General features: G+C 39.7%; 1 protein-coding gene across 1 annotated transcript in view; it reads left to right on the plus strand.

Annotated features, from left to right (window-relative positions):
* The window catches only part of zbtb16a (zinc finger and BTB domain containing 16a), a gene marked incomplete at its 3' end in the record, with an annotated part of 153,915 nt that overhangs the window by 120,901 nt on the left and 9,607 nt on the right, over window positions 1-23,407 (plus strand). Inside the window, exon 5 of the mRNA XM_080509229.1 lies at window positions 16,816-16,986. Coding sequence (XP_080365355.1) covers window positions 16,816-16,986 — 171 coding nt within the window. The remainder of the gene's footprint in view (window positions 1-16,815; window positions 16,987-23,407) is intronic.

Genomic DNA, 23,407 nt, shown 5'->3' on the forward strand with positions numbered 1-23,407 from the left:
TCTTCTTTGAAATTTGTACACTCTGCGAGGTTGAGTAGGCTAGATTAGATCATTTGTTGTGCCAGTTTTGTCCCGCGAGCTGTATGTTTGACAGCCTTCATACAAGTGATGTAAAAAAACGAAACACAAAACCTGACATAGTCTCACAAGATATTGAAAACACTTGGTCGAATACACTTTTAGATGCATCAATTGTTGTTTTTCAAGAAGGATAATGCTTAATAATAGTTTACATTATTTCAAGATTTTATTCGTAGAAAGGGAACAAATATATAAGATCTAAATGAAGAAACTCCCTTTACGCCCATTATAATTTTTTAGGGATTTGCTTTTTTTAAATCTACTTTAGCAAATTAGTTTTTGCAAATATATAATTAGAACCATTTTCATGGTATCAAAATAAAAATAAAACATTAAAGCTTTTTTTGTTCCTTTTTAAATTATTGTACTCATTAATGTTGGGGATTATTTAATTTATGGTCCTGAGATAAAGGGGACAAGACTCGCAAATACTAAAAGTTACCCTCTCTGTCAACATAATATTTTTTAAATTAAAAAATGTAGTCAATCTGTATGAAACACACATTTTCAGTAACCTGGGTGGAAATTTGTTTTAGTCCCAAATCTGATTTGTCTCGCAGTAATTTAGTAATCACCTACTAAGAAATGGCTTTTTTAAACTTGAAAAATACCACATTTTACTTTAAGGGCAATGCCCTTAAATGTATTTCTATTTCAAATATCATGGTGTTTAAATTTTTTCTTTTTTAATTATAGCCCTCTTGTTTTCTATTGTTGACTAAATTAGCAATAAATCTAAACCTTCAACTCCAAGATGCCCTTGGATGTTTATCAGTGTGCTTTGCTGTGGTTTCTTTTAAAATGTTCCTGTTTTAAAGCTCAAACCCTTGTATGTTTTTTCTAATTTGTAATCACTTTGTAAGTTTTGCTAAAGGAGAAGGTGGAATGGATTTTTTTTTCCCCCTGTTTGTTCGCCATCATTAATCTTGGTGACAGGGACTTACATCAGCCAACAGATTCACTGATATATTTAGAGTGAAAATGTCTCCATTTCCTGTTAAAGAGAAAAATAGGCCTGCACTCAAATGTGGTGCTTCATCTGTAAACACACAATTGAGCATTCTATGTGGAGAAAACTGGGTATACAAATGACCGAGCTGCGCAAATTTCTCTGTGGGATACTCAAACCTCCCACTGAATGCTGTCATTTATTTTCATTGGTTTCCTGCAGTAATGGACTTCGCTTGAACAACATCTTTGTATTTAACCTTGAGAACGAAGCATCTGAGTGCATATGTGCATTTATGCAGTCACAAACACACACGGAGACACGCACTTTACTATGATAATGATCGTCTCACTCACTATTTTTTCCTTCTAATAGCACATTTTGCTTAACGTTTTGTAATTTTCAAGAGTTGTAATGAGAATTAGGCCCAGTCTCTTTAATTTAGTGCTGAATCAGTAATGCTCTGTTGGCCAGCAGTATGCAGGGAGCGGGCTGGTGAAGCAGGAGCAAACTTTATAAGCTGTGGACTGTCAGGAGCACATAATTTCTTTTACTAATGTCACATCATGCAGGAGATGGCTAATTCCTCAATGGAAGGTTACTCACTGATAAATAACAAGGACATAAATAATAATGCAACAGATAAGGACAAGGAAGCAGTAAATAGCGACAATATATTTGTAAAATCATTAAAAACATGTTTTGACTATGATTTTAAAAAATGCTAAATAAAACTAATACAAATGTATAAATATATAATTTAAATAAGAATAAGTGGTTGTAACACACATGAATAAATCAATTTATACAATAAAGTTGTATTATTTGTCTTCACATTTTCCATTGTATTTTTTTTATTTTCAATAAATGATTTATTAGATTAAAATGCAGTACGTAAAGACAATATGTAAATTGGTTGGAAGAATAATACAATAAAAAAATATATTGGACTAATGTATATTCAAAATAATCAAAATCAAAGAAATTCCGAATTACATGTTTTTCCTTTTTCGAATTCCAAGCCAAACTGAAGAGGTCGGTTACAAGCATTTGTGCAAAGCTCATGTTTGTACATTTTTGGACCATTAACAGACTTTTATCAGAGCTTCTGAGAGGCCACAGACCATAAATTGCCATAAAAACCATTTTGAAAAATGGTTATTTCACTCCTATAATGTCACTCCTAATCTCCTGTGCACAGCTCATTCTTTCTTCCACAAATTTGTCACAAGTCTACAAACATAATCCAGATTGCATAATGGTGTCCTTAGGGAGATTATTTTCCTTTGACTTGATAACCCAGACCCAGCGCCACAGAAGATATTTGTCAAAAAAAGTGCAAAAAAATAAAAACAACCTTGGCACGCAACCTTGACTTCTTATTTCCCGGTTATTGCTTTGCTCTTTGCTGTTTTTATTTCTATTCTAAAGCGATAGTGAAATTAGCCAATGCTCGTCATACTATTATCTTACCATATGATTTTAGTTTTGGAAAGTAAACATTTTTGATGCACGTTGAATAAATTCAAAATCCAATGTCGCATCCGCGTCGGTGGCCCCTGCTGGCCTTTTACCAGCCGTAGATCCCAAGTTGTGCCCCCACACCTCCCCTTCTGAAGCCTGGACCCCTCCATGGCAGGAGGAGGGAGAGCAAGCCAGTTGTCATGGTCAGGCTGGCTGAGAGTTACGGAGGCCAGCTGTAGCACAGGAGCCGTTCCCTCTTATTTCCACTTCATTTATCTGCTCTCACTCTTCCCTCCATCCATCCTTCTTTCTTTCTCTTCCTCTGCCAGTGGACCAACTCCCCCACATCCCACCCCATCCTTCTCCACGCTGAGCTCCACTGTGCCCAGTCGACTGTGGCAGAGCAAATGGCATCTCTTTGTTTCGTCTCTCTTCCTCGACTCGTGGAGTTTAAGTGCACTCATATATCGTTATTCATTTAGTACATATATCTATATTCATTACATAGGGAGGACCCTCGCATCTTAAAGCCACTTGAAATCACCCATTTATTAGTAGCTTTTGTTGTGATTTAAGCATCCAAAAGTACCTTAATCGGTGTATCAATTGTGCATCAGGGATAAGTAGATAAGTAAGTCAGATGGTAGTTTCAGACATAAAAATGATTGTCATGCAGGAAATAAACAAACCGGATTCCAGATTTGACCCAGTGTGAAGCAGAGCCAGGTCCAGACAGAGCATTCTCTCTGTTTCCCTTTCACTCCCTCCCTCCCCTCCTTGGTATGAATCTGCCGTATCTCATTCCCCAGCGCTAATTCCAATTTAATTGCCAGTAGCCTGAAGCCTCCTCAATAGGAGTAACAAATGGTTTGATTCTGTAGACTTCATCAGACTGCATTTTAAATGCGACACAGTAACCCGGTGCGAATGCCAATGAAGCCTGGCGAGTAGCTCCTCTGTTTACTAATTATCCTTTTTCTTACTCCAAGCCACACTGCACAAGTTGTCTGATTAAATCGGATTTGTGGGGATTGGAGGGTGGGGTAGGTGGGTGCTCCGGTGGTGGTGATGAGGTGGTGATGGTCAGGGGCGGGCAGATTGGATGGCTTGCATGGTCCGTCTTTGTAAATGATCCGCTGGTCTACAACAGGAAGGGGGCCGGCGATGTGACTGTAAATCATGACAAAGGGCTTTGCCCCGGTTTTTCACGTTGACATTAATTCCCAGCTTGCATCGCTGATGATCCTTACAGTCAGCATGGTGGTGAGGAGAGAAACAAACACACGCTGGTAAATAAATTCTGCTGGCATTTTTACAATTTATGTCCGCTGCAGTCAGTGCGGGGAAGGATTTCAGATTGTTTCAAGGTTCTTGAAGGTGGATGAAGAGTTGCATTTAAGATCTGAAACCTTGCTACATTCATAAAGATTTTACTTTCTGTTTATGGAGCATGTGCACCGTTCCGCCATAACATTATGACCACCTGCCTAGTATTACATAGGTTTATCTCATTCTGCTGAAATAGCCCTGATCCTTTGAGGAATGGACTCGTCTAGACTTCTGAACTTGGCTTTTGACGTCTACCATCAAGATGTTTCTTGCAAATGCTTGATTATTTTTAGTTCCTAGAGCTTTGGTGGCTGAAGAAGCATGCTAATAGTTGGTGCTTTCAGTAGTGAGCAGTGGGCAGCTTGGGCACCTTGACTGGTCTGCAGCAATGTCTCCCCATATGCAACAAACAATGTACTGTGTATTTTCTATCACAACCAGCATTACCTTCTGTTGGGTTGGTCCGCATGGGCCAACCTTCACTCCCATGCATCAGTGAGCGTTGATCGTCCATGCGTCTGTCACCGTCTGACCACTGCAGGGAAAAAACAGCCCGCAAGAGCTCCAGTTCTGAAAATGCTGTGACCCAGTTCTCTCGCCATAACTCACTTCACTCCTGTCAGACTGTCTCAAATCCTGAAGCTTTCCCTTTTTTGTTTTAATTCATCCAACATATTGACTCTGAGGAAAAATGTTTAATTGTTACTCAATATATCCTACGATAAAGGTATGATTAGTGGTATTCACTCCACCTATGTGGTCATAATGTTATGGCTGATTTGTGAGTGTATACAAGGTGTTTTGTTTTTTTTAAAGATATTGCTCTTTTTTTTTTCACAAATGGCTTTCGGTACTGAATTCGGTATTGAATTCCCTGAACTGTGTGTCTTTTAATATCAATTTGTTTCAAATGAAGTTAAAAACCTCCAGAAGCAGGTTCCTGACATATTTCACTATTTGATCCAAATCTGTATTTTATGAAATCCACTTCCTACTAAGAATTACTGCATGATATAGCACTGACTCAGGATGAACTGCACTACAAGAATGTTTCCAGTTACAATATTTTTCTGGATAATAGTCTAGTTCTGGGAATGAGCAATAAGCCATCAGGCTTGAGGACGCTGGGTTTATTATTCCTTTTTATCTTTTCATTTGTTCACAATGATAAAAATACTCATTGTTACTGGCTTCATCCATTCAGCAAACCTTGATCAAACCTCAATTTTGCGATCACAGCCATCTTGAGGCACTAAGCCTCCAGAATAGCATATTGCTGCCCGTCAAAACATCCTACAGATCCAGAGTTACACTACAATTTGGGCAATATAATATGCTAATGGTAATGAAGTGCTCTAGTTGCTACAGTCGGAAGAGAATATGGTGAGGCTGTGATGCTTGTGCAGATGAGGAAATTTGCACTGCTATAAAGACCTCTCCCTGTCAACTAAATGGCCAGTTGAGCTGCCATATGGTTGTGCTGACATTATCTCTGGGTAATTAATATGGCATCTCGCCTGGCATCTGGTGGCATTAATCTAGCTGGGAGCAGTTCATCTTACAATGTCAGCGCTGCTGCAGGCCCGACGTGAATTATCACTGCCCGATGGAACTGGGAGGCAGGAGTGAAACAAAACAAAACACAGCAGGGCCGAGTCTGTTGACTGTGTGCTGTTGCATTTTCTTATAATAGAGATTGCCTTTCCTTTGATTTCTTCCCTTTTTTTTTTTTCCTGCATGAATAATGTGAAAAGCTAGTGGTTCTTTGAGCTGGCTCCTCAGTAGTTGCATTGATGTGAGCAGTGTGTGGATAATACTGTCATAGGTTCTGGTGGTTTAAATATTCAATGGTACATTTGGTTTAATTCCCCTCAGACAATTGTAATAGGGTGTGCTACAGTTATCATCTACATACTATGGTGAATACTGTACTATTAACATGGGTAATTTCCCTCAAAAATATTTCATTCGGAATGTTGAATCTGACTTTATATAAAATACACAAACCAATTAAATTTATTAATTATCCTTCTGCTCCCACTATGAAAAATGATGAACATACAGAAGGACTAAAGTGGCATATTGCAGAAGCATGAGTAAAACTGACGCTATATTGTCAACCGTATACAATGAATTTTTTTCTATTTATATCAAGTGTCACTGAGCCATCCATTCATCTTCTAGATATGCTTTTATTCAGACCATAGTTGCAGGAAGCTGGAGCCTGAACACAGCCAACACAGCACAAAAGATGTACACGTTCAAATTCACAAACACAAATTCACATGTCTTTGGATTATATGAGGAATCCCAACCCTCAAGGGAAAACATGAAAACTCCACAAAGACCCCAAACGGATGGAAATCTCCTACAATTACTTCAGTGAACAGATGTGTTCTTTGACAAAATAAAAGTTCAGATATCCTTGCACAAGTATGTGGTACAATAGCTTTGGGCTTTCATCTTTTCTTTCTTCACATTTCTGCATTTCTGCTTTCTGCAAAAACAGTTTATGACAAAAGATCTTGTTCTTTGTGTCGATTTCTTGTTCTTGTGGTTATGGCTTTTGTTCTTCTTTTTCTTCTTTACAACCATACAAAAATTTTACATTTTAGGTCAAGACCTCATCATCTTTATCTTTATCCCTCCTATTCTTCACTTTTTACTTGTCTTTCTCTTCTTCATGGCCTCCCTCCTTTTTTCCCTTATCTTCATCTTTTTCATCTTTCGTATATATATACTCCCCCCAAAATTTAACATGTTAGGCTGAAGAAACATTTTCATTCCTCATTTTTGGCTTTTGTTCAGCTATATATTTTGTTGTTCTTATTTCTCCATTGTTATGAGATACGTTTTTGTTATTACGATGATACGAACACAACATCTTAACTGTTAACTGTTTTGTTGTTGTTTTTTTTGTAAATGTGCTGATTTCTGACCCTGTTGACCATTTCACTGTTGACCATTTACCATCCATTACCATCGGTATCTTGTTCAAACAGAAATAGTCTTTTTTTTTTTTTTTCATCTTAGTCTAGATGTTTGCCTCTCCTATTTCGTAAGTCATCTCTCAGCCATTCAGATTTATCTTGCACCCGCTTGAGCTCCTCATCCCCTGCAGGCTACGGAGCGCTGATATCAGGTTTGTGCTGACAGGCATCAGTTTAGCTGCAGCTCTCTGGTTGGAAAACATTTAAAAAAAGAAAATCTACCTAAAGCTTCTAATGACTTAAATAAATTGATTTTGTACGGGCAGTTATGCCATTTCAATTGTGTGTTGCAGCAGCGTCCATCAACACTAACAGCCATTGGCTATTTTCCAATTAGGAATGCGGTTGTTTTCCTCATGTAAAAGTGGGTGTTTTCTTGTTTTTCTAAAACATGTTCATATCTCCGGATTTGGATAACATTAAATTTATGCCTCGCTAGAAGTAAACATTTTATACCCTTTTGCCTCCAGTGGTTTTCCCCAGATGTAGAGCGCATTCTCTCTCCGAAACCTCATTTTAACAGTCATTCCTCCCTCCTCTGGTTTGATCAATAAATAGTTGTGTGGAGGTGTTTTAAATGAATTAGCGGGCGGTGAAAAACATTCCATCTTATTTTCTTTCTCGTACTCGTATACACAAACACACTCGCAGTGTGCCCTGCGAGATGCGAGACCCCTGTGTTTACGTTTGTGCTGTTATGTATCAGTGTTTTGAAGCACGGGAGAGGGACGAGACTGATAATGCGAGCGGAGAAAAGAGGATGTTAGCGAGTGTTGTGCGCAGCTGGATAATGGGATATTCTGAATGAGGGGTGCATGGTGAACATGGCATTAACCTACAGGTGATGCATACCATTCTGTGTCTGTAGAAGTCTGGTGTTTGGAAATATGAGAAATTGTCAGTGTTTTTTTTTTTTCTTCTAACAACCAAAAGTGACAACAGGTTGAACACTGAAACCCTCAACATGTCATGACAAATTAACAGCTCAGTGTGGAAATATCAGGAAATTTCAGGGTATGGAAGGAAACCTCAGGGCTCCGCATAGTCGTAAAAGTAATCCTAACTTGATCCCTAACTTAAACCAAGATTGCTTTCCTGCCAAATTGTAACCATTAACAGTTTGCATGTGACAAACAGGGGATAATTTGCTAAGGTTGTGCAGAGTGATGTAATTCAGATGCAATGCACAGCATGCAAACTACTTCAACAGAATGCTTATTTCCTCATTCCTGCATCTGTGTTGGCAGTCCTTGTGCCTGTGCTGGCACCGTGTGCTAGCATAACGGCACAGGCACATCCCTCAAAAACAAATGGAAAGATCTCAAATAGATTTTTTGTGTGTGTGTGTGTATGTGAATTTTGTTGCCCCTCGACAGTCATTTCTGAGTGTTTGGTTTGCGAAAGATCCAGCCATTTGTCTCGTCACTGTTAAAAACAAATTTGCTCTCTAGATCATCTGCTGAAGCCGCCATTATCCCACCGAGGAGCATATGTCTAACAGTATGTTTCAGAGGCAAGACTGCAATGAGGCTGAGAGTCTTTCACTGTTTCCATTACAATGTACAGTAATGAGGAAACCACTGATGCTGGGAAAAGGACAAATGTGTGTAAAGAAGCGTTGAGATTAGTATCAAAGGAAGTCCCTTAAAACACACATTTTACACCCTTTTCTCCCATTTTCTCCATGTCAGCTGTTTTGATGACTAATTTCAAGCGAAATAAAAAGATCAGACAGAATTAGGTTTGGTAAAAATTGCAATCTAAAAGCACCTATCTTTTTGGGGGTTATTATCTCTCATTTGCATTTGTGTTGAATTTCAATAATGAGCAATTGTGTTTTTATATCATTCTCTATCAAAATAACTGAATTTTACCTCAAAAAATATCAATTGCTATTACTACTAAAACATGAGAAATGCTGATACATTCTTATGTAGTGTTTTTATGTACAAACCAGGAGTTATTAATGCAACCTAAATTCCAAAAAGGTTGGGGTAACGTGTCGAATTTCATTAGAAAATACTTCCAGTTTTCCAAATAAGTTGGTGGGAGGATATCAATTCCTCTTTTTGATTCATTTTATGAACCATAAAGACTCTGGTTCTATTGTATATGTATATGGTGGTTGAAAAAGGGGAATTGGCAGCACTGCCGGGGTTGGATTTTGGTCTTCTGAAAAAGTAACACTAATTTCAATAACGTTGAATAGATTTGAATTATTTCTGGTGATTAATTACACTGTAGACAGATACATAGACCTCAAGAACGGGGTACATGTATGTTTGAGTTGAGACTACAAGTATTTTGGACATGCCCTCACATTTCATCTCAGAGCTTTCCCAATCCCTGTTAGAGTAAATCACTGGAAGTATTTGTGAGTTTCTGACAAGGTGCGCGTCCTCAGTGAAGCCCCGTGGAGGTGTGTGTGAGGGGGGGGGGGGGGGGGGGGGGTAAAGAAAAAAAGAAGGTTGTTTGGCGACCTTTTCAGAAAAAGACTGTGACCTGATGTGTGATGAAGCTTGATTGCGGTTGATAGTAACAACAAACACTTGACGGAGCTAAAGAGCAACGGGAACATCACCTTTCTCTCCCGCTCTCCCACACCTCGCGGTGGCGACGCGGCCGGGGTTGTTGTGACTGGTGTTTGTGGCGGCTGGCAGTGAGATGGTGGCGGATAGCAGAGCGCAGGATTCAACAGAGGAACTGCTGGGATGTTTGTTGTGACTGAACGCTGAAGCTTGTCTGCTTCTGTTGACTCTCGGCATCAAAGTCTGCTGTTCACTGATCTGCTGCTACACATGATAATATTGTCTATTAGTGTATTTGCACTGGCATTCATGTTCAGTTCATTATATAATCTCTCCTCTTTGTGTGCAGCTCAATTGCATAGATATATTTATATATGATACTGCATTTCCCTTTGTGAGCCTGAGCTTGTTTGTCTTTTTTCCATATTCTCAATGTTGCTCATCTAAATTTCACATTCACAGTACAGCTTTTGTTATGAGGGTCACAAACATCCCTCCTCATTACCAGAAGGCCAATTCGGAGGGTATGAGATATACCTGTCACTAATAATGTGATGAATAGACTGAACTACTACTACTGTATCTGTAAATTCATGCATTTGATGCTTCTGGATTTAATAATTCAGTAAATGTCCATTCAGCTGCTCCTTTTAAAAGGTTGTCAATGCCAATAACTGGAATGTCTACCGTACACTTGCATGGTTTTTCCACCAGAAACCTTATTTCGCCTAAATAAGAATTCAAATCTGGGTCCACCGTGCTCAAAATCATATTTTTCAACCCCTGAAATGATGACATTAACAAAACATTTGAAGAAAAAGTTGTGCTTGCAATTGAAATTTGTGTTTTTATCAGGTTAGTATTTTTCCTTGTGTTTTATTCTGAACTAACAATAAGGAATTGGAGGAAATTCTATGTATTGGGTGGTTTGTATTGGATTTTTTTTTTATATTCGCAAAAGCTCTACAGTCCTTGGCTCATTAGCTTGAGTGAAGCTTCTTCATTATCCGTCCTGATTTATTACATTTGGCTTCAATATATGGAGACAACTTTTTAAATCAATGCTTGAAAATGTGCCCTGCACAGAAAACTGCTGCAAGTGACACTATTTTTTTTTTCTGTGTACACCCAATAAGTCCGTTTTAGTGTAATTTATGTGTATGTGCTACATTGTACTGCTGGACAGAGTGTTCAGGATTCAGTAGGTGGGATTTATGAGCCGAGTTAAAGAAATTCCAAATTACAATTAGTTGAAATGTGTTTAGATTTTTTTTTCTGCAATACTTAAAAAGAGAGATGCGTCTTGAACTATACAACACCATTCCATTATAAAATTTTAATTTCTTTCCAGTTTGTGCATAAGTGCTTCTGATTGACGCATTTTGCTTAAAAATATAAAACCATTAAAAATGTTATCTGCAAGTACACCTGATCTCATGTCATATTCAAGAGGCTTTTTATTTCTCAAAATAATACATTTTATAGTAACACAGTAGTAGTCGTAGTAGTAGTTTATAATGTGGCGCTAAGAATGTATGACCTCTTGTAAAAATGTATTATAATATTGAGGCTTTATATTTGGAAATATGTGAGCTGCCTTAATGACAAAAAAGTTAGCTTCTTGAGTATAGAAAGAAGAAAAGTAAATACTATATTGGTAAGAACGTTACTCCGTATTTCAATGAATGCTCTATAAAGTGTGAAACTCTAAACAATTAAACATTGCTGTGCAGGTGAAATTATTTGTGCTCGTCCCCGGTGTGACTACCATTTTCAACAGTAAAAACAAAAAATGTTGCAGACCTGGAGTGCATCTTTATCTTTCCAGGACGAGCATATAATGTTAGCTTTTGTGATTGAGCACATTTCTCATGTCCTCATTATCAGCAGTCTGCTCACAGTTTGCTTTTTGCTCCCTCCATGCCTCACTTGATCTGTGGAAACACCCAACAACACAGTGAACGGTTCAGAGACTATTGGGATTCCCTTTGAGTTCGCTTAAGCGTGGGGAACAAAAAGCTTCTCTGATCAAGGTCTACAGAGCATTCTCTGCAAAGATTCGAACCTCGTGTCACACTCGAGATGAAGCATATTTAATAAGATGAGACTTTGGTTTATTTGTTTGAAAGACGCGTGAATCCCACATGTTGCGGTGACTGTGAGATCATGTCCGTTGTTGCGCCCACAAATAATTTTCAGGATACAGACGCCCACCTTCAGTCGCCATGCTGCCCTCTTTATAGATAAGCCATAGCGCTCTATAGATTGCTATTGACAAGAGCAAGCAGTAACAGAGGTTGAGGGCTGTGGTAATGGCCTGTGATTGAACACCTTGTGCTGAGGTCCCGCTGCTCTCTGCCTCATTAACTCTGGCAGGTCCTCTGTTCGGCACGCTGCATTGCAGACCGCAGCCATCACACATTTAACTGCCGACTACAGTCCCAGAAACATGTGCATTCAGGACATATTTACACAGGCGACGCAGGAACCATGGTGACGGTCTTTAAGCGGGAACATCAGCAGTCTGATCAGCCTCACCTTTCAGGGTTTTAACAATTGAAATAAGTAAACGTTCCCAACTTGATCCTTCAGCCTTGGTATTGTCATGATGATTGTACAAATGTTATAATATGACACTAAGTCGCCCTTCAACCTTTTATAGAGCATCTAATGAAGTATTTGGAAACTGAGACTTTTGATATTTGGGTCTCGTTGAAGAATATTTCAGGACCTTGATCTTTACACTGGGAACTTTTTAGACACTTAAACTGTAACTCTTACACAGCTAAATGTTATTTATGAGTAATAAAAATGTGTTGGGAAAGTGGAAATGGGTGGAAAGAACTTTTTCATGTGAGAATAACTTTCCTAAATACCATGTTTCTGTAACACTACAACTTTGGGGAGTACCAAAGCGCTCCACTAAAGATATTTCATGGACTATTTTTCTTACTGATGTTTGGTGGAAACCTCAACCCTGAACTAACTCAGGTAAACCTAAAGCAACGTGAAACATGTCTGAACTGTAAGCAGAAATAACTTTATCCTGTATCCATGGCAACTGCAAAGAATTAGCATTGACGTGTGTTACCAGTCTGTCTCGGCTGTTTTTTGTTTGTTTGTTGTTTTCTTGCCGCATTGTCTCTGTTGCTATTGGTTCTCGAACGCGGACGTCACGATTATGGAGCATCTTCCTCCAAAAGCACCTCAGACCAACATGTCCTGACTTGGTACTTTAGCCATAGCATGTTATTTATAGGATTCACTCTCAAGTATTAAGTTGCTTTAAATTTTCATTACTAAAGTTGCAGTACCTCGTAACTATAATCAATTAGTAGTTAACGATGGATTGCACAACACCTGTGGCTAATTAGCGACACAGAATTTGGATAAAATCCCTACCTCGATGGTCAGCATGCACCCTGAGGGCATCTCTCTGCGCTGCACCCATCCGGCCACTGTCGCCTCCCATCGTGAAGTATTCCTCTCCATTACCAGCTCCCGTCCGCTCTCCACTTAAATAACAGCAGCCCTGCCACTCTCGCCCCATTAAGATACTGCCGGCACCGCCGCAGCCGCGCACACAAACAGCCACAAGCTGCCCGGGCCTTTATAAATAGATGGCACGGGGAGTAGAGGCTGGTTAGAGGAGGTAAATTATTCCAAAACAGGACTGAGTATAAGATCCCCCACCACCACCACTCCAGCTCCTCCTTTTCAGGTGTCACTTTGGGCTGACTCAATTTTACACTGTAATAGACCTCCTGGGTCAACTACTTTTCTCCCACCTTACCTTCCTATTTTTTTTTATCTCAGCACTGCTCTCTTCATCTATCAGTGGCTTGACAACAGCTTTACTCACTTTCCCGCAACACACAATTATTCCCTCGTACCGACTATATAGTTTGCGCCACTTAATTTTAGCCAACACTAATCAGAGATTCACTTTACTCCTAACTGTTTTGTTTTTTTTTTTCCCCCAGCATGAAGGGATAAAGGAAAGTGGATTTCCCATCAACGGCATAGAAAGACACACAAATATCAAAGAAAAATTGTTTTAAAGCCTGGCTTTGCATTTATGCTTTTTGGAAACAATAATGCTTCTGATGTCTTCAATCATTTCTTGATTGTTGTCCCAACATAAAATAATTGACAGTCAGTTTTTCAAGTTTTTCAGAGAACAGAACAATCTTGAACTTGTATACAATATTTAAATGTTTTAAATTACATTGTCTTGTTTTTTATGTTTGTTTGGTTGGGTTTTTTTAAACACCCTAATGATACTCTTATTTTCACCAGAGGCCCCCCAGCATCACCAAGATACAGCTTGTGATTATGATTTATTAAATAGAATTGCTCTTGAGCTTTTTGTATTCGTTTCTACTATAATAGTGGGAAGTGTGTGATTTGGAAGGGCTTACAGCTAATATTTCTTATGGCCTTAGATTTTACATTATTACCTTTATTTCATGATATTTTAGTAAAACATTAAGTTATAAAAAGTTTAAATGGAAAATATACTATTTTTAACCTTTATGTTGAAAAAATATTTTTTTTCTTTAACCAAAAACACAATTTCTTCTCTTTTCATCCCAAATCTTACCCCAATGGTAGAAAATAGTGTACTCATGTCATTTTGTAGTGGTTATTTTTTGCCCTTCTAATTTTCTTTCTTCTTTCTTTACACTGCCTCTTCGCTCTCTGCTCCTCTTGCTCACATTCATTGTGGCCCTTTTACAAAAGCAGTGAGTGCAGACTTATTGTGCACCCTTCAACTTAATGTGTCGCACCACTGTAACAGCCCCCGAACATCAAAGTGGCCTTTTTTCATACCGGGCTTCCTCCTTTTAGTCAATGGCCTTTGTGTTTTTTGTGTGTTTGTTTAAGAGTGTGCGTGTATGTGTGTGTGTTGGTATCTGGGTTTCATATTTCCACCCAGCCTATGCCCCGACCAGAGGTCAGAGGTCTGCTGACCTTTTACATTCCTCAACCCTTTTTCTTTCCCCCTAATTCTTCATTTTTGTCTTTCTCCCCCAACCACACCCACTCCTTTCTCTTTTCACTTCTTCTTCTACTCCTCCTACAGTCATTTCATCTCCGTTCTCTTAAATACCTTTTAGCATCAAGCTTTGCGTCTTCATCTTGACTGAGAATAATTTTGTCGTGAAGTGACCCGAGGAAGAAGCATTGGTTTTCTACCCGTGATAAATTGCAAGCAACGTACAAGAGAGTATTGTGGAACGAAAGCAGAAGTAAACAGAGGCAGAGTTGTCAATCAAAGCCATTACGTGGAGTCCTAAAGGGACTGCGGAGCATTCAACCCGATTCACCAGCACCTTTTCAGGGAATAAAAAATAAACAAATGGTAAAGTTGCATGCAGGCAAACTAGCAGACCTCTGTTGTGCACAGATTTCAGGGAAGTTATAACTTTGCATTCCTAACTAAAGACTTGCATGCAGAGGCAAATGTTCTTGCAATAAAAAAAACCAAAAACTCTAAGGCATGTCCAGAGGGTGCAGCTGGAGGAAATTTCATGCTGGCAGTTAAGTTGCAAAGTGGAACGTAGAATATCAGTTTTCTTTGGTAAAATTGAATGTTTCTTGTTGAAACACAGGGAAGTGCATGAGAAAGCATCCTCATAGGAGAATGAGTTTCGTTCACCTCACCTGTAGGGCATTCTCACCTCAGGCTGTTTGTCATGAGCGTTCACCAAATGGAAATCCAGCAAAGCTGTTTCTTTTTTAGTGTGGAAAAAAAAAAAGACATACTTGCAGTCAGAAGGGAAATTTGTCAATATTTATTTCTCACCATGACGTGCAGCAACACTTTTGAATGTTTTCAGCAAAAATTCTCACGTAGCAAATCCAAAACGCGTACCTTAGACACGGGACTTTAATAATCTGGCGCAGACCTCAACATTGCTTTTATTTTGAAATTATTTCACCAGAGTTCACTGTAATATTGGGACATGTCTGAGAGGGTTTCCACAGCCTTCCTGAAAAGTGGGAGCTAATAATGTAGATCATTCATGACTTTGTTTTCTGACCCGAGTGCATGCAAAAGGCAAATGTTCATGCATCAAATGATAAAATACAAGCAGGACTGAAAACTTGAGATTCGCCCAGAAGTTGTAACTGGAGGAAACTTTGTGGTAGCAGTAATGACAAGAAGGGAAAAGTAGAAGCTGATTTAACTTCAGTCTGCCTGTTGAAATGGAATATTTCTTGTTCAAACTCAAGCAAGCATGACTATAGTGTTGGTTCACCTTTTGGGCAAACAGATTTACTCCATAGGCTTTTAGCCATGAGCGTCGTTTTAATCCTTCAAAGCTGTTTCTTTTCTTAAGCAACAGAAAATGAAACCAAGACAAACCTAAAGTCAGAAGGGGGAAGTTTGTCAATATTTATTTCTCTCTCCGGCATGCAGCAACACTTATTTTTTTCTCTCTTTCACTTTCTACATCACTTCACTCCTTGCACAAACTGAATCTACAATCTTTACCTGCTTCTCAGCAACTCTTGGCTATCATCCCCAGCTCTTTAGCGTGTAGAGCAGCCGAGACAGTGATTGATCTGGTGTGGAGGCTGTCATGGGCCCTCCTCTTTCTCCAGTGGTTATGAACATGAGGCGGGCTGCTCTTCATAGATTTTTAAATTAGTGTCAGCTTTGCCCCAAAGATGTGTTATTGACTGATGAAATAGAAACTGAGCTCCAAACACTCAGTCCTTCCCCAGAGTTTTCCCCAGCCTGGTAATTGAAAAAGTGTGAAGGGAGTGTGTGTCAGGCAGCGTGCAGCCGCGCGCGTGTTTGTGCGTCCGCGCCCGTGTTTGTGGTTTCGGTGTGTTTGCGCGCCTCGCAAACTCTGTGCTCTTTATCTCTGCTGGAGAAAAATGCACAGTGCTCGCTGGAGTCGAGATTCGATTGAAGTATTGCATAGGAGATCTTTATCTATCTACACACCCACTCTGAAACGCGACTATTGTGTGCAACTTTAATCCTATAAATACAGTATGGTTCATGTGAGCCTGGGAAAAGAACACTTAGTGAAATATGCGTCTGCGCTCACGACATCACACCAGGCCCTGTATCTTAGTCACTTTGAGTGTCTTTTAGCAGCGCTGGCACTGCTTGTCACTGTGGCGCTGCTATTAAGGGCTGTTGTAGAATATTACACCTCTGGCTTGTGCCTTTTTGTCTTTCTAACATCTAACACTGAAACTGCTTTTATTACAACTGCACGCAAGACTTTTTGAGTTTTTGAGTTTCTGGTCCCTATAATTAACTCTAGAATTATACTCGCCATGTTAATTGCTTGGATGGGAATATACGACAGGCCAAGAAACATGGATTTATGACACAGAGATCCAAGCTGTAATAAATCAGAGACTCTTTGTATGAAATGAAATGTTCCCGCTGCACTACTAATTACTTCACAATGTCTTTTTTTCTTTTTTCTTTTTTTGTGCTCCGCAGGCTCGGACATGGCCATCTTCTGCCTGCTTTGTGGGAAGCGGTTCCAGACCCAGACGGCACTGCAGCAGCACATGGAGGTTCATGCCGGCGTCCGTAGCTACATTTGCAGCGAATGCAACCGAACCTTCCCCAGCCATACTGCACTCAAACGTCACCTACGCTCACATACAGGTCAGTTTCCACCTTCACTGTAAATGAAAAAGAACCATCTCGCCACTTTCAGCCTTTTCTATGGACTTGGGTTACTTTAATAGCAAGCTGGTCCTCCTCTTCACAGCCTCCTTCAGCTCTTCAGACCAAATGGGATATGTAATCCCTCGGATGTTTTCGGGGTCTGCCCTGGGGTCTGCTCATTTTATTCTGAAATACCTCCACAGCCAAAGACTCCAGGAGACCTAGAAACGTATATATTGCATTTGTTCTGTGAAGTCACGGCTGCACCCTCCATCGCCAACGTCAGACACCAAAAGACGAGAACTTAATGCCAGTCACTGGTATCGCAGCTTGAGTGACAGTCACCATCCAGAGCTTAAACGCTACTGTAGATGATGGCTGCAAGAGAAACTGACTGGAAATTCAGGAGCATTACCATCAAGCTCTGCTCTCTCTAATGCACGATATTCTGCTGAACTGACTGCTTATCTCTTAAAATGCACTGATAAAATATTGACCATAAACAAAAATAATAATCACTCCCAACACCTTGCCTACACCAATACCACATTCAACATATTCCCCGAATTCCTAATGATTTATTCACTGTAGTAAAATAAATAATTTACATAATCTATGATCACCGACTTGGACTTTTAGAAAAATGTAGCTTGCATCAAATTAGAATGTTTGCTTTTATTTTATTATTCAACCTGATTTTACATTTCCAATAATGTAGTCTTTTCAACTAAATTTAATTTCAGATATATATATTTGTTCAGAAGTTTACATTTTACAACACAATTTCTTAACGAGCATCAATTCAATTTATCAATTTAAACAACTCCCAACCAAACACATTGTTTATTTAGCTTATTTTGAGTGGATATTACTGTCCATGTAGATGCTGCATGTTGTAGTACATTTAGTTAAAGTGAGGCATACATGATATCATGGGTGTGCAGTTCTGGTCCTGGAGGACCGACTGGCTTGCATGGTGTCTCTCTGCTGCATCACCCCTGAATGGCATTGATGTGTCATCATGTCGCCCTGAAGGGGAAAAAAAAAAAAAAAAACTGATGATTCTTATGGTCCAATCAAGGGACTTGGAAAGTGCGCAGGACTGCAGCTCCCAAGAACCAGAAATGGAAGACCATTATCCAACATTATAATAGTGCTACTCATGGTTAAAGGGGGAGTTGAAATAAATGTGCGCATCAATGTATCAATTACAATAAAATATAAATATTCTATTCATTATTTTGTCATTGGCAGCAAATTTGACAAAATTCATCATTTGCCATTTTCAGTTAAATGGAATGCTGAAATTCTTTGCAAATATATGCCATTTGCACGTCACAGGTTTTAAGCAGCATTGGCTGTCGCATTTAGTGGATATGACTTCGTTGGCTTGTTTAATCTTGGTGCAGAGGACAATTTCTGGCCAAGGGCTCCTCTTGGGAAGATTAATCTGATAATATTGTTTGGTGCCAGAAAAATTCAGTTCCATAAATATCTCCACTCACCTGTGTGTGTGATGGAGTAGCTTATTATGAATTCAGTCGTGTCCAGTCATTGTGGTTTATAGGGCAGGGGATGGCCATTGACAAATAAAGCTTGTTGCTAATTCAGAATGAATTGTTGTCACTGTTATATGAGCTCAGTTGAATAAACACAATTAATTCAGGTCAACTCGAAATGAAATGTGCAGCAGTCGGAAGAAGCTTATTTACAGTGACTATTTTCTGTTATGTTTCTTTTTGGTTTTTCTCCAGTCTACTAGTAATTCTCCCAGTGCCGGCTCTCCGCTGAGACGGAGGCAGGAGGGGGGTTGGGGGGGTGGGGGGTGGCAGAGGTAGCCTGATGGATGTGGCTGTTCAGAGTGAGGGAAAAAAAACACGTAGCCATGACAGAATATGAACACATGGAAATGAATCCTATTTCACCAGCGAGGGATGGACGATTTTTTTTTCTCCCCATCTCCTCTGCCTCTCTCGTTCACTCGGTGTCTCTCACCCAGCCGCCTGTCTGCGACCTTAAATAACAGTCTCACTGTCAGAGCCGATTTAGCTCACCGGCTCACGGATAAATATTTGAAACGAAAGGCAGTGAGATGAGAGCAGTCGGCCCTATTTACAAGTCAGGCGAATACACCATTAGTGTGTGATGGTGGTGGGAGCTGGGGTGGGTTTAGGGGAGCCCGGAGGTGGTGGTTGGTTTGGGGGAGGGGGGCAGCTTGAGCCGCCTGTACAGTAGTGATGCACACATCTGTTTCGGCGAGCAGACATTGGAGAGGACACATGCGGCGTCTCTGATCCACCTGCCCACCCGGGCGACGCAAATGTCACCTCAACTCGTCTCTGGAGCCGCAGATGAGACGCTGCAGCCCCGTGCCACTTTGAACCTCATCCCACTGTGGGCGTGTGTTAAATCACAATGAGCCAGCCGTGAAAGCAATCGTTTAAATATGATGCAGAGCCTTTTGTCAGAGCGGGGGATTATAAAGTCAGCAAGTCAAACAAGCCAGCACAGGCTCCAGAAATAGTTCCTAATTTACCCTCCTTAAAAAGAAAAGTAGAGGTATGATGTTCCTCTGCATTTACACTTTGATGTTATTAATCTCATTCACTGAATAACGAGGCAAAAATAGTGCTTCAAAACAGACGGAGCCAGGCTGTGCTCACCTCAGAGAATCCAGCCTATAAGTTTACCTTGTTTGTTCATCAGTGGTTGCATGCACATTGTCTAAATGCTGCCTTGGAGGCAAAACTTGGAAGTAAAATAGGTCTGCCTGCAGACTAGTTAGAAAGTTTCTTTACAACAGAGTTGTAAATTCGACCAATTATGCAAGTTACTGCAAAGACTTAATGTTATTTGTGCTGTCTTTAACCTGAGGAAAGTGGAATGCAAAGACCAAAGTGAGAAACCCAGCCTGCGTTTTCTCCATGTGTTTATATGTTCAAAAGCAATCATAGATCAGGAGATGCTTACACATTGTATGCAGCAAAACTCTCAATAAAAGAAATCTTTACACAACTTTTTATCTAGATTCTTAAAAAAAATTCACACAATTGAGAGGACAGTGTCTGCGGAGAAAATTGCCACTATGGAAAAGATGCATGCATCTTTATCCTTCAATCCACAAATGTCTTACATTAATACAGTAATGTGAATAAATGTCAACACTTACTGTGAAGCATTTTGTATATTAAATAGCTTAAAGTTCAACATGAATTCCAAAGTTTATCCTTTGATAGGAGACATTTCCTCATTTATGGTTATATTTCCTCTATATTTTGCATGACTTATCACGTTCACTTATCCAATTATTTAACACATTGCGGCTGGATAACAAGGAATAAATAGTGCACAAATAGAGACTGGAGCTGGACAAATGTTGTCACTTGTAAAGGTTTACGTATGTATGGTCTTTTTTGTTAATCAGGACATCATATTTGTCAAAAAGCAACTTGGAGGCAATGAGCTGGCTTGATTTGGGGAGATGTTCAATCAGCAGATTAAACCACAAACATATCTTATTCTAACAATCTTTTTTGTGATTTGTGTTAAATCCCACAATAAGTTTTACTGTTTTGTTTTTTGCTCTTTCTCCATAAATCCATCCCCTAAAATATAAACACTGATTTGATTTAAGAGGTATATGAGGCATTTCTTCATTCATCATTTGATTTCCTTTATATTTAGAATGACGCTTTTGCAATTGTTAATCATGTCGTTGGTTGGATGGAAATAGTGCATAACAAAACAGTGTATGTAAATCAAGCTTACAGGTTTGCTGATCAAGGGACGAATGTGTCATTGTCTTAATCTAGCACTGCTTTTATTGAAATACAGGCATGGAAATTTGAATATCAACTGTGAAAGATTTAAAAAAATAGATCTCACTATTTTGAAATATTTTTTTGGGCATGCAGTAAAACCAAATTACCAAATGCACATTTCTGTCTTGTGTGTCAAGGTATTCTGGTGCAAAAGGAATTGTTCTTAAAACATGAAAACTCTTACCAGGATGAAGACGGCTGGCCAGAGTTTGTGGTTTAAAAAGTTTCTAAGCAAGCAAATCGCATGCAAATGTTAGAAATTATGCAACTAACGGCCTTGTCATTTGTGTTGCCTCTCACCTTAAACTTTACTGTAATACAAAAGCATGAATGCATATGAAGGCAAACCAACCTGCTCCTTATCCTTAAATCTGTGCATTTTATAAATTATGCACAGAAGCATGCACCCAAACTCTCTGTATATTGAATCTATATGAAATTTAACATATTTGATTTTGAAAGACAGCTGAGTGGAAAGATGTTTTACATGTGCCACAGCTTTAAATTTCGTCATCTGTCTTTGCATTAATGCATTTGCGTTTGCTTGCTCTTTCTCCAGGAGTCCATACATTTACTGATACGCCATCAAACTGCTTAAAATTGCATATTAATTGCTAAGTAAACACTTTGATCGTTATGTCTCAAGGCACCACGTGTTTTTCCCCCTCTATATTTAAAGTGACTCATCACATTCACATTTGCATTTGATGTAAAAAGATCGAAAAGTCTGGATTGATGTTTATGTGTGAATATTATCAGGTATATTTCTGATAACATTGGTGCATGCATTGTTTTTGCATTGTGTTTTGGTGGTTTGGATTTTATTGACAAAAGAGGTATTTCTTATGTTTGTGCTTTATACAGCCAGCATGTGTGGCGTAATAATAATAATAATAATAATCTTTATTTCTATAGCACTTTTTATACATTAAGCAACACAAAGTGCTTCCACAAAAATTAAAAACAGTGCAAAGATAAAATAGATGAATAAAAAGCAGGTGAACACACACGCACACATGCAGACACACATCATAGATGAAGACATGCCGAGTGATATGGAGACATGGCAGGACACTGAGGACTAAGGTGAGGAAAGGGACATATTTGGGCCGTCCACACTGGGGGCGGCACAACTTCCGACCACAGGGGGCGCCGCCCCACAGATCCCCCCCCAACCGGGCAGACAAGCCAATCCCACCGCATACGCGGGGGACCTGCCAGGTGCCCGGGCAGGGAAACCCATGGGACGGCTCCACCAGTGGCAAAAACCGGCCACCACCAGTGTAGCGCCCCCTAGAGGAACCACTGGAGATAAAAAAGAAAATTAGATAATTATCTGAAATAAATAAATAGAAGTAGATAAATACATTGATCAAATACATAACTATATACACACATACATGTATAAAATCAGTTAAGCCACCTTTCGAATCCTTGAGCTACATGTCTTTTCACAGATTTCAGAGCCTTTGTTCCTACTGCCCTCACTCGCCTGGACTTCATGCAGACATTGACGCACAGGAAGTAATCAGAACAAAACAGCACACATGAAATGTTGAGCCATAATGTATTACAGTAACAATAGCTTTCCCATGTCAGTATTTGGGTGCAACAGTTGTGTGGAAAATGAGAGTTTTAGATACAGTGGTAACACTCACAGACAAAAACAGCCCAAATCTGATTCCTGCAAGTATTTTCTCCAGGAAACGCGAATCAATTTTGACGAGAATCTCCTGGCAAATACCAAGATCTCAATTCCCTGTATTCAACCTTAATTTTAATGGACACGCCGTGGCAGCCCATCTTCCGCAGAGGGCTTTCTAGATATAGCTCGGTTATTGGTGGAATCACCGTTATGTTGTATCAACTGTCAACAGAAAGCAGCAGAAAAAGCACTTTTATGGACATTCATTACGCGTGCTTCATTTTACCTGTCTGCAAGCCTTATCTGTTGAAAGCAGCCTTGCTGGTACGGGCTCTGACACTGGATCACCATTTAGGACGGGGGAGAGGGGGGGAAAAACCGGATTTAATGGTGTTTATTTCAGCATCTTAATCTTGCCATCTCCCCTGCTCTCCCTCACTGTGTTCCCTTATTTCCCCTCCATCCACCTGCGGTTTCATTACCTTCTGTTAACAGACCATTACTTACAGCAATGTTGCCTTTTCATTTTATTTCTATATCTTAATAGCGTGTGTACAGTAGGGTACAGGTTCAAGCTGGTTTATTTAAGTGGCATTGGTAGCAGCTGTACTATACCCCCTCTCTGCTAGCAGCACGCAGACGTACACACTTTCTCTTTACAGACCAGGCCTTCATTAATATTCTGTTGTTGTGCACTGTCTGTGTGTAAGTGTCTGTGTGTGTGTGTTTTTTTTCCCCGTTTTTTTTTTAACTCTGAGCCAATTTGCTGTCTGCTGTGGCAGGGTGTTTTGTGTTCGCAGCTGTATTTGATAGCGCTACAGCCAGAGAGAGGGAGAACGAGTGGGAGAGAGAGGAGTGATTTGAATTCAGAGAGAGAGGGAGAGAGAGAATGAGCCAGTTCTGGGCCTGGCAGTGATGGAGCCTGGTGATTTACAGCCTCTTACCGTATATA

Source organism: Blennius ocellaris (genome assembly GCF_963422515.1).
Source record: "Blennius ocellaris genome assembly, chromosome: 14".
Classification (NCBI taxonomy): Eukaryota; Metazoa; Chordata; class Actinopteri; order Blenniiformes; family Blenniidae; genus Blennius; species Blennius ocellaris.